Source organism: Stigmatopora nigra, unplaced genomic scaffold, assembly GCF_051989575.1.
Source record: "Stigmatopora nigra isolate UIUO_SnigA unplaced genomic scaffold, RoL_Snig_1.1 HiC_scaffold_24, whole genome shotgun sequence".
Taxonomy (NCBI): domain Eukaryota; kingdom Metazoa; phylum Chordata; class Actinopteri; order Syngnathiformes; family Syngnathidae; genus Stigmatopora; species Stigmatopora nigra.
Genome location: NW_027551603.1, coordinates 147,054 through 159,422, shown reverse-complemented (window position 1 = coordinate 159,422; position 12,369 = coordinate 147,054). Strand labels below are relative to the sequence as shown.

Below are 12,369 nucleotides of genomic sequence, written 5' to 3'. Positions count from 1 at the left end.
TCTGTCTGCATGCCTGCGTGCATGTCTGTCTGCATGTCTGTCTGCATGCCTGCCTGCATGTCTGTCTGCATGCCTGCGTGCATGTCTGTCTGCATGCCTGCGTGCATGTCTGTCTGCATGCCTGCGTGCATGTCTGTCTGCATGCCTGCGTGCATGTCTGTCTGCATGCCTGCGTGCATGTCTGTCTGCATGCCTGCGTGCATGTCTGTCTGCATGCCTGCGTGCATGTCTGTCTGCATGCCTGCGTGCATGTCTGTCTGCATGCCTGCGTGCATGTCTGTCTGCATGCCTGCGTGCATGTCTGTCTGCATGCCTGCGTGCATGTCTGTCTGCATGCCTGCGTGCATGTCTGTCTGCATGCCTGCGTGCATGTCTGTCTGCATGCCTGCGTGCATGTCTGTCTGCATGCCTGCGTGCATGTCTGTCTGCATGCCTGCGTGCATGTCTGTCTGCATGCCTGCGTGCATGTCTGTCTGCAGCCGAGGCCGGCGCGGTCATGCGACCTTCCCATTGTAGAGCGAAGCCACAGCTCTGAAAGTAGTTGACAGAAAACCATTGATACTACTTATACTGCTTATTTATTATGTTGACCACTTATGTATCTATTACTATTTAGTCATTAGTTATTCATCAATACTATAAATTGATTGTTTGTTGTTGCGTCCTTAGACACAGCAAGTGGTGCTCTCGCTCTCTTGATCTCACTTGAACTACTTATTTATTTATTATTTATTTATTGATTAATTATGTGTCCGTTTGTTGCTGTTATTTGTGGACTACTTGATGAAAGCTTTTAAGTCTCATTATACCTTGACAATGACAATAAAAGCCTTAAATTTTAAGAATTAGAAGATGCAAATAACGTACCACCATTGTCAGATATTAAATAAACACAAATGTCCGAACTGGGACAATATTAGTGTTAAATATCCGGATGCCACCTTAGTTTACAAAATCTACAAATTACAAAGCTCCTCTTTTTAAAAAAAAAATCCAACAGATCAACAAAGGCGGGCTCTAGAGTCGACTGTGTAGTTCCTTTCAAAAAGAATGCATTTAGCCAAAACACCTTCTCTGTTCGTGCCTCATATACGTGAAACTTAATACCAATTGACATACATGAACTCCCGTCTCTGAACCTCTTCGCCAATCTTCTTTAAGCCTGGGTATTAGACAAACTAAATTGTCATCACAACGCTGCCTAGACTGTGCTACTTGAGTGAGCGTGTGTGCGTGCGACTCAGTTTATCTTCAACCTTCATGAATCATTAATGTAAATAAGTATATGTTCATTAATATGTACTTTCTCTTTAATAAATAAATAAATCAAACTCAATGTGGTAGTAGTAACTCATGCAAGTATTTGCTTTTGGCACAGCTTCCAATGGATCAGGGTGGTGGCGAAGGTAAAGCAATGTACATTGACACAGAGGGAACCTTCAGACCAGAGAGACTTCTCTCTGTCGCCGAAAGGTAAGTCTTGAAGTGTTTTGCACAGTATTAAGCTTTTCAATGGTGTTAAGTTTGCAGTCCCTTAATGTCATATGAGCACATCAAAGAGGCGTTAAGGCCTTATTACACTGTTCTGTGGTTGGCTTTTCCAGCTACAAGCAAGGGTGCGTGCACCGTATTGTTTTTATTACCAATACTACTTGCCACATTACCAGGTTAGACAAAAAGTAAATTGCATATATTTCCCGATTACGGGATGAATAAAGTTATCCAATCCAATATATATACGCAAGTTTTTTCACGTTTTGTGCAAGATATGTACGCTGTTTTTCTTCAATTTCATTCATAGACGTCAGAATAAAGTTTTTTTTAGCATTTATCTTTTCATCCTTTCTCTATTTTAAAAAAACGACTACGGGCCGCATTGGCTTGGGTCATGATGTCACGGCGCATTACATCATGACGCAACGGCGCCTTTTTCTCGTGTCGCCATCGGGTCACGCCGTTGTCAACTTGCAGTTTTTCGCATGTCTTCATGCACATATAAGCCGTATCCTTGATTTAGTCAAATTTTTTTGTCCGATGAAAGTAGCTTGTATGTGAGTAAATATGGTCTAAATATACAGTGGGGCAATAAGTATTTAGTCAACCACCAATTGTGCAAGTTGATTAAGACCAAGCATATTGTTCATTTCAAGAAAATGTTTGATAATATGAAATCAAATTCTGACGGTTATAGAAAAGGAAGTTCGGGGTATTAACAATGGATTGTCCATGGAGAGGATTTCAAACTGACTTATCAAAGTGATTTATTTCACTATATTTTTAAGTAAGGGTTTCATTTAAGAGGCTTGTGTTGAATCAACACAGTCCCCTTTCTTTTAATATCCAAGGGCAATATCAAAAATCCCCTAGCATAATCTCGCACATATCTGACTCTATCTTTACAATAAATTTCAAGTTCAATGTGGGTTGAATATAAACAATCTGCATCAACAAATACTGATAGAGGAGTGTAGAATGATTTAACTTTATCATATGGATGAACATCCCCTCCCCTATCCGGTATATCCACATAATTCCATTAATATTTTTGCCATTCACTACTTCAAGTATAATTCTCTATGCATTTGAGGAGTTCAGTGATGGTTGCAGGCAAAATACTGCATCCCCACCCATCCCCGAGACACGCGCACCTCAGATGTCTGTAGATAATGGAATATGTTTTTAGCAATTGATCTTTTTATGATGATAGGTATGGGCTGGTGGGCAGTGATGTCCTGGACAACGTGGCCTATGCTCGGGCTTTCAACACAGATCATCAGACGCAGTTGTTGTATCAGGCATCTGCCATGATGGCTGAATCCAGGTCAGTTGATTTATTTGTAACTGTATTTTAATGATCAAATGCATTCAAATCTTTTTAATGAGGGTGACCTGGTAAGTAGCTGAGTGCCACATAATGCGACAGGCAACATTTGTTTTCAGCAGATTCAGCTTTATTTCACTCTGGCGCCATTTTGTCGTGACATCATAGTGTCACGGAGACGTCAAATTTCAGTTTTTTTGCAAGTCGTGTTTTAATGCACATATAAGCCATACCCTCGACTGTCAGTTTTTGTCTGACAAAAATGGCTTATATGGGAGTATTTATGTATATATCTATTGTAAATAATTTTTTTCAGCAGTAAAAATATTTTTCGATAAAATGTGATACTTTTAAACTGCAATTACACCACAAGAGCACCGCAAACAAGGGGGCACTGATTCAACGTGAACGCTAGTTACCGTCCAACGTCAGTGGAAGATGAAAATGACTAACACGGCCAAGAGATGCAGGAGAACACAGAGCTGACCCACAAGATCCAAGTGTTTTCTCCCTGTAATTTTGATTCAAACTTTTATAAGATGCCCCTTAAATACATTAGCACAAACTGCTGCCATATTGAAATATACCTTATGATAGGTCTGAAAATACAACTTCAGGAGCAGGTTAAGAAAGAGTGAGATCAATTTAAATAGGAAATAGGTTTATTACCGGACTGCAGGATGGTTGGAGAATACTCCGACAGCTGTGAACCTCTCACAGCCTGCCTTCCTCGCAATTCTCTCTGAATGAACAGAGCTCAGTCTTTATATAGGAACTATCGGGTAATATTTCTAAAACAGTGATGTAGGACAGCTTATGTAAACAAAACTTTGGGCTAATATGGTTAGACATTAGCAGGTTTAAGTTGTATGCTAATACAATATTTTTATAGCACACACAAACTGCCCCAGCCTATCTTATATTGCGCGTTTCGAACAAACAGTTCCAAAGTGAGTTGGCCATATTCCACAATACAAGGAAACAATTGCAAGGCCAGCTATTTAGCTATTTTACAATTCGTAGTGCGAACAAACAATTGCAAGGCCAGGTAGTTGGCTTATCCTACATTCCACTGTCCTAACAAACAATTGCAAAACCAGTTTGGCCACATTGGCTCGACATGAACAAACAATTATTAACCCAGTTGGCAGGTCTACCCCAATACCTTAAGCCATTTTAATTAACCCACTGTCCTCTTTCGAGGACAGCCTGTACTATTTTTTTTTTTTGAGATCAAGGAGTTTCCCATTCTATGCAAATGTTCTGAAAACATTGCAAAAATCTAAAACTTAGCTTGGGTTAAAATGGGTTAAGTTCATCCAACTTTTTTTTCTTTTTTTTTTGTAAATGGTCATATTTGAGGTAAATTATTTTCTTTAAGTGAGGGTGAAAATAGTCTGCTTGCCAATGGTGATGATGTCTTTAGTTGAATTTTTTTTAGGCAAATTTATAAAAATAGAAATGCCTGTCAAAATTTCTCCAGCACTTATTGTTTACTTTTCATATAGTAAGGAAATGGTTGTCTTATCTTTTTGCATAACGGAAAAAATACTTTTAAAAATTGTTTTCAATTACAATGAAATACTATATATTATAAATTGAAAACACTAAGTACTGTAGTAGAGTAAAAATAGTTCTCCTCAGCTCGATTTAAGAAAACGGTATTGGGAGCCTAAATGCAAGTCCTCTTCGTCAGATTCTATAGGCATTGGATCATCGATGGAGTCTTCAGGAGACGGTGTAGGGGTAGCAGGAAGAGCTTTGGTGAGAGGTGTTTGGCAAAGGCAAACAACTTGGTGATGGGGAGTTTTAACCATTGTTCCTTTTTTTGGACAAATATGCTTTTGTACAAGCACATCACGCTCCTAAGACGATTGCCATGTCCGATGGCTATGACCATGTTGTCATCACTCTACAGGACCTTATTGAAAATTTCTTGCGAAGTACTAAGACCATGTTCTACATTTTTATTGCCGTCATTCTTTTGGGAGAAATAAATTTTCCATGAGGGTACCTGGGGCTCGCATTTCTGCATTTTTTTTAAATTGAATTGAAAGGAATTGAAAGCTTTATTGTTATACATAAATACATATACATGCTTTTTATATTGTATTTGTTCACCGAGATGCATTCCAAGTACAGCCCAGGGGGAAAGTTATGACATACATACATTTACAATACAGCCAGGCTGCCTGCAAATTCTTTTTCAGTGGCTCAAAAAATTTATGGGTTTTGCAGTTCCAGAACCATCAGATAACAGCAGCAATTGCTATGTTTGTATCTTTGCAAAACAGTTATGTAGAAAGACAATAATTGGCCGTGCAATATCCAAATGTCCAGTCAGCTCTGCCCTCTGTTCCTCACAGAAAGATATTACCAATTTCCTATCCACTACAAACACTCAGATATTGACGGAGATGATTAGTATGTACGTAGGTAGTCTTGAGGTGTCGATTTCTGATGATGCAGACTTTATGCTACCATATTTCACTTAAGAACCACACTTCACTTCACAAAGTGAACTTGTTGACCAGGGTTGTGATTGGGAAGTAAGTTTAAGACAGAACTCTTGGAGTCCAGCTTCAACAATGAAACTTTGTGAAGAAGGATTAGGATCTCAAGCTTCCATTATTGTAAATAAGATCCGGTTCAATATTTCTCAATGAAAGGTGATCTATAGTGCTGCCTGTGCAGGCCTTAGCTCTCCAGCTCTCTGAGGTCCTCACAGACATTTGCCAACTGTCTCAAGGCTAAGCTGTTACCTCACCCTACCTGAAATCAGCAACTACCATATTGGTCCCGAAAAAGCCCTCCACAACCAGCTTTAAGAACTATAGTGGCCCGTGGCCCTGACCCCCCTAGTAACAAAGCTAAACCAGGTTTTCATCGTTAACTAGAGCTCTGGATGTAATACCATTATCCCAGACATTCTACTCCCCTCCCCATATTGCTCACTTGGGGACAAACAGACCACTGCCTTTGAAACTCGGTCCCCACCTTTCAACCCCCTGTACTGTCAACATCGGGTCAAAATAGGCTCTCACTCCTCTACTCTCTCTACACCTCCAAGCACCATCCTGCCCATCCAGAGAAGGGGATCATCACGTTTGCAGATGACACAACAATAGCAGGAATGCTGTCAGGGGACAATGAGGCAGCCTATCAGGATGAGGTCCTGCACTTAGAAAAGTGATGTTCAGCCAACAATCTGACACTGAACAACATCAAAATAAAGGAACTCATCCCTGGAGCTCAGGAAAAACAAAGCTGCCCCTGCGTACATGTCCATCAAAGGCAAATGGTGAAGAAGGCCCAGCATGGACTCTACTTTCTGAGGTAGACGTCAGCATTACCATTCTCTGGCTAGAGGACACAATGCCATACGACGAGCATGGTTTTGGAACATTTTTTCTCCTAGAACTGTGATCACTGTAAACTATTACTGGACTCAGATCTAATCAACCACATCCTACTGCACTTTATCACACTGGCGCTTTTGTGTACTGCATGGATATCAATAGTTTAATGGCAGCCCTTACCATTGCATTACCTGCTGGGATCCGACCTTTGGCTCGCAAACAACAGGTCCTGAGACGAAAGCATCATAAATTATAGAAGGGACATGGGATACAACTGATGAAGGAAACCAGACGAGTTTATCGGCAACTTGCCTTTTAAAGGTGGCTGATGTTGCTCGCCTGCAGCCGTGGTCGCTCCACCTGCAATCAGAAAAAAACACAGACCTGCCCATGGGCCAGGATTCAGGAGTGAAGAGCAAAGGCCCTAACAGTATCAATACAAATAATTGGAATTGGCAGGGGTGCCATCATACAACTCTACCATCTAGGATCATTGGGACACAAACCTTTACTGAGTGGTCAAAGATGCATTGAATATTCACATTATTTACTATTTTTTGAGTGTATTGTTGATAGTACTGAATATATAAATATATTGTTCTATTTTGAATAATTTTTGGCCTCTCCAGCGGGCACTAATAGTGAGCTTTTGCATCAACTAACCATGTGCGTTCACAGATATGCCCTGCTGATAGTTGACAGTGCCACAGCTCTATACAGAACTGACTACTCGGGTCGAGGTGAGCTTTCAGCCAGACAAGGACACTTGGGACGCTTTCTACGCATGCTACTCAGGTTGGCTGATGAGGTATGTGGGTATTTACTGGCTTTTAATTGTTTGAAATAGAGACATCACCAAGTTAGGAAAAAAAGAGCAAAGAGCAAAACCCAACTGTTATTAATTAAGCACTATGTGAGTCAGGTGGCCAAAAATGGTACTACAAACAGGATCAAAATATTTAAGTGGACACCATCCCTCTACCCTTTTAGCATATCACATATCAGGGTCCTTGTAGGTCTTCATAAAGTATTTGATGAATGTCCTTGCAATTAAGGAATTACATTGTCTCATTGAGAGTGTAGTCATTGTGTAGGTAATCAATTTACATTTAAATTCTACATTTATTGTTTAATACAATTTAGATCCTCTGTGACTGACCCAAAAACACTCATATTCCTCCTGGAAAGGTGTTTTGAAACAGAATAGGTATGTGACAGTTGGAGCCAGCTGTCCCAGATTCAGCTTCTCAAAGACCTGTTAGCCCAATATGTGATGCTTCACCCATGTTGCAGCACTGTCTACATTATAACTGCATTTTTCGACTTCCTAGTTCAGAATTGAATGTAACACATTGATTGATTAGGTAATCCCCACATTCTCCCATCATTGTTGTGTTGAAATTTTTAAATTTGTTTAAATTGGTCATCCAAAGGCAGAACATGTTACAAATGATTTTTTTTAAATCTCTTGTATAAACCGCCTACAATTCACGCAAAAGAAAGTAAAAAGTGAAACGAAACAATAAAAATGTAAAACGTCATGAAATCAGTTTCCATCTTGCCTAGGTCTTTAAGGCTCGCATCTTTAGCCTCAGCCAGTGTTGTAAGACATTAGCATAGCAGTTATGCTCATGAGTATTGATTATGCACATGGCTTTAATTACATTGTAGGTTAATGAATTTAAAACGATTGTTGTTTTGATAGTTTTTTTAAATAACAATTTGACATTTTGTTAGATATACATTACATGCAATGTGATGGGATATATATTTCATAGATCTTTATTTATTTTTTTTTTTTTTCAGAAAAATTGCCTCACACCTTTTAATAATGTCACTTCTTTGCAGATCACATAACCTCTAGATACATCTTTATTACTCATGGCATAGGTGGTGAATTTGAGCAATGAAAAACATGTTTTTCAATTGTAATGTTCTGGTTTTAGTTTTTTTTTCACAGGGTCGGAATGGATTAATTTGTATTTAGTTATGTTACATGGGGAAACATCGATTTGAGATATGAGTGAATTGACACACCAGCTCGTGTACCGGAATACTTTATGCTCTTATCACAAGGTATTACCACACAAAAAAAACAAAAAAGTTGTTTTCATGGTGTGTGAAATGCTTTGATTAGCTAAGAAAATTTTAAGGATTCAGTTAGTACTTCATAAGCAGATACTCAACTCCCAAATACGACGTCTCAGGCGTAGACAAACTTTAGGTGGGAATACATGAACAGGAAAAGGAGGTGGTCACAACAAAAGGTGTAGTACAAGTTTCAACCAATAGGTGTAAATAAAATTATGTTCTAGTAACTTTACATTCATAAGAGTGCAGAAGGGTGCTAGATTAATTAAGTCATATTTCACAAGTGTTCTGGATTTTTTTGAATTTTTCACTTACAAGGAGAACAAACTGTTTTGACCTTATGTGTATTTTGTTTTCATTACATTTGAGGGCACTGATTAGAATGTACATCTCAACTCTCAGGGGAGGGGTGGAAACAAGTGAGACGGCAATAGTTAAAAGAAATGAAGGCCTGTAAGTCTTGTGGAGTGGACGCATGTTCCGTTCAGGTTGCTTTGGATATTCTTTGTTTTATCCAATCCAAGCAGTCCGAGGCGTTTTGTCTTCTTTTTTTAGTTTAACAAAGATTCTGTTAGGTCCATTAATAATTGCACTTTAATATATTATAAAACAATACAAGGAAGACATCATACATATCCTGCGTTAACTTGCAAGTGAAAATACAACCTGACTCGTCCCCATCACAGATGATTCTCCCGAACTGAATTTTCTCCTGTCAATTTAAGACATCCAATCAAAACAATTACAAGGTTAGCTATTCCATCCGATTGCATAAGCGTTAACCTTAAGGTCAAAAAACAACTGCAACAACAATTGCATATCAGGTATTCAAAACAAGAATTAAGGTCGGAACTCAAAAACAACTGCTTTAGAATTTAGACAAACAAGCCTCCTTTCGGCAAAACAATTCCATATTAGGTGAACCGAGCGACACTATTTTAAAAGAATATGCGAGTATTCCCGGACGTTGATTGATAGCCATCCGCTGGAATCACGAACAATTTAAGAGTCCTTCACAGATCTTCATTGCAAACTTTCATCTGGGTAAAGGGTCCAGGTAAACAGTCCTCGAAAATGAAGACTGTGTGAGGTGTTAGTTCAACAAAACGCGGAGTCAGCTGCATGGAGAGTGACCTCGAGCTTGCTGGTCCCAAACTGAGGCAAGCTTATAAAGATTAATATTTCTCACATACATATAGTAATTAATATTCCACACACATATAGTGGTTAATGTGCACATATAAGCATATATATAAGCATCCAGACTAACCCCAACAGCTCTGAAGAGCAAAGCATTTACTTTGTTGCAAGCAAACATAAAACTAAGTTTAATAGTCAATTAAAGCATATTCTTCATTGCAAGAAAATATATAATAATGTGAAATTAATAATAATCTAATGATAATGAAAAAAGTTATATAGTAAAGGCGAGCATATTCTTCATTGCAAGCAAATATATTATAATGTGAAATTAATAATCTAATGATATTGAAAAAAGTTTTATATTAAAGCAGGGCATATTCTTCATTACAAGCAAATATATTATAATGTGAAATTAATAATCTAATGATAATGAAAAAAGTTTTATAGTAAAGCAGGGCATATTCTTCATTGCAAGCAAATATATAATGATAATATGAAATACAATTCTGACAGATAGGATTAATCAAACTAAATCCTCTTTCACAATGTGCAACTCCCCATTCTGCAGTCTGGTAATAAACCTATTTCCTTTAAATTGGTCTCACTCTGTCTGCCTGTTTGTGAAGTTGTATTACAGGGCTGACATTTTTCATAGTTTGTAGAGCATCATGGACTGAGTAGGATGCGTTGGCAGGGATGAAGGTGCAGCATGAGTGTCCTACCTCCCTGCTTAGCAGTTATTTGGACTTCTCGGCCTTATTGTAGTCGTACTGATGCGTTGACATTGGCCTGGAATCTGTAGTCAATTGTTTCCAGTTGTAGGGTGTTCTTTGCTGTTCCTACCCAGGGGAACAGAGCCATCAGAATTTTGGAGGAGACTGACCAGTGTTTGTGTTCGAGGGGGACATCCGAACCCCACCCTAGATAATGGTCGTGAGCTCCAACACTCGTTCATTAGCTTTGACGGTGGCGGCCAACTTGGTGAAGTTAGCGGTCAAAATCACGGTGAGGTCCGTCCCAACTTGGAGATGGCCAGCTCTTTCTTTTTATCACCTTGACGAGTACCAGGTCGCCTGTGAACAGGGCCTCCTGTGTGGGAGATTGAGAAGTTGTCGGCAGATCATTTGCACTTATCACAGTTCTTTCCTGGAACATTTTGCATAACTACTGAGTGAGAGAATCTGTTTCTCCTTTCTCTTCAGCTTTCTTGGATGGGCATATCTCAACTCACTTGGTTCAAGACTGCTTGTATGTGCCACTTTGGCTCAGTTTGATGAAATCCATGTTCAGAACAGCGAAGGAATATGTCTTTGTTTACCTTGTTCCACGCTTGGGTCGTTCATTGCCTTGGGAGTTGTGTCTACAGCAGGTTAGACAGTTTCTGCAAAAAAAATAAAGTAGGTTTGGAGACCTCTGGGACTATACTATCCCTCCTGTTGAGACATGGCTACTCCAATGGCTCAATTTGGCAATTACTTCAAACAATGATCATGGGACACATGGCTGCACTTCTTCTTCATGCTGTAGGTTGAGCACCCAGGCTCCTGGCATCACCGTTGGTCCGTTTCCTGTTGAGTAGCACAGTGTCCTTCTGCTAACCCAATTTCAATGCGTTTCCTTAAAGATTTTTTTTCTTTTTCTTTTCCAGTGCCCTTAAATTCCCCATTTTCAGAGCAGATTATCTTTTCCCCCATGCCAAGTTTGACATTTGGAGTACTTCTGCTGCATTTTAATTTAAAAAATCATTTGACAAAATATTTATCCCATAATTTGTCGCCGCCATCCCTGAAAAAGGGCTTATTGGCGTTTCAAATTTCCAAATCCTTTGCCGCCATCCCTGAAAAGGGCTTATTGGCGATTTCAGAAATAGATCGCAAATTTCTAAATCCTTTTCCACCTGGATATCTAACCGATTGATTGTATCTCGGTGGTCAGCCAATCAAAAACACAAGAAGACAGACAACCATTCATGTTCACACTCAACAGACATCAGTGGTCTGCATCAGTGTGTCTTTTCATCACCGGGAGACTACCTTTTGCTGTCCTATCAGCAATAATAATTCCCCGAGGAAATGGGTAAATGTTATTTGGTTGACATCAATTGTTCGATGCCCATGCAATCCGTAATATTCTAATGGTCATTAACAAACAAATAATTCTTAATACCATGCCTCTCCACCCATCGCGGCAGACACAGGCAACCCCCCACACTACGCATCCGCACATACCCCACATCCGGTAACTCAGATTTTTATTCTGCAGTTAGGCAACAAACCCACCCCTTTTGTCGCTTTATGACCCATATTCATCACTTTCTTAATTGTTTAAACAACAAATCTATTCTAAATGTCTCGAAATTGATCTCAATATTTTGTGATTCACCCAATATCTCTGAATACACTGAGACCACAAGTCCCTGACTTTGTCTTAGCAGAGTCCCTGACTCTATTAACACACCAAGGCTATAAGTCCCTGACTTTTTCTTAGCGGAGTCCCTGACTATTAGGGTGTGTTGTCATGTTAAGATTCTCTTGCTACGTTTGGCCAAACTGTGCACCGTAGAGCGTTTAATTTTTTTATGGTGTCCAGAAACTGCTGTCGGATTCTAGTAGAATCTAGTTTCTTTGCCTTCTTTAAGTGTTTAGACTTTTTTATTTGTTAAAGCTGAAAGCAGAGTTTATGCATGAATCATTGTTTTTACATGGTGAACCTAAACGCACCGCATCACTGATTGGGAGTAAGGTAGAACGCCTTTCCACATCACTTACAAAAATAATTTTCAGAAGAATTTCCGCCAGCGGGTTTCCAGGTTTTTTTCCTGTTGTAACTTTTCCACTTTCAACCTTTATTGCGATCTGCCCACGTGTGGATTAGCCACTATGCTGTTCCTTACACAAATAGATGACCAAAACAATAATATTCTCGCCCAAATAGGTTTGCACTAAATTCAAGATT

The 12,369-nt window shown here is 39.3% G+C and overlaps 1 protein-coding gene across 4 annotated transcripts in view; it reads left to right on the top strand.

Annotated features, from left to right (window-relative positions):
- rad51 (RAD51 recombinase) overlaps positions 1 to 12,369 on the top strand; it is a 43,181-nt gene that overhangs the window by 20,437 nt on the left and 10,375 nt on the right. For all 4 annotated transcript variants that reach the window (XM_077710194.1, XM_077710193.1, XM_077710196.1 and 1 more), the window contains 3 exons: positions 1,379 to 1,473; positions 2,708 to 2,821; positions 6,859 to 6,988. In XM_077710194.1, coding sequence (XP_077566320.1) covers positions 1,379 to 1,473; positions 2,708 to 2,821; positions 6,859 to 6,988 — 339 coding nt within the window. The remainder of the gene's footprint in view (positions 1 to 1,378; positions 1,474 to 2,707; positions 2,822 to 6,858; positions 6,989 to 12,369) is intronic.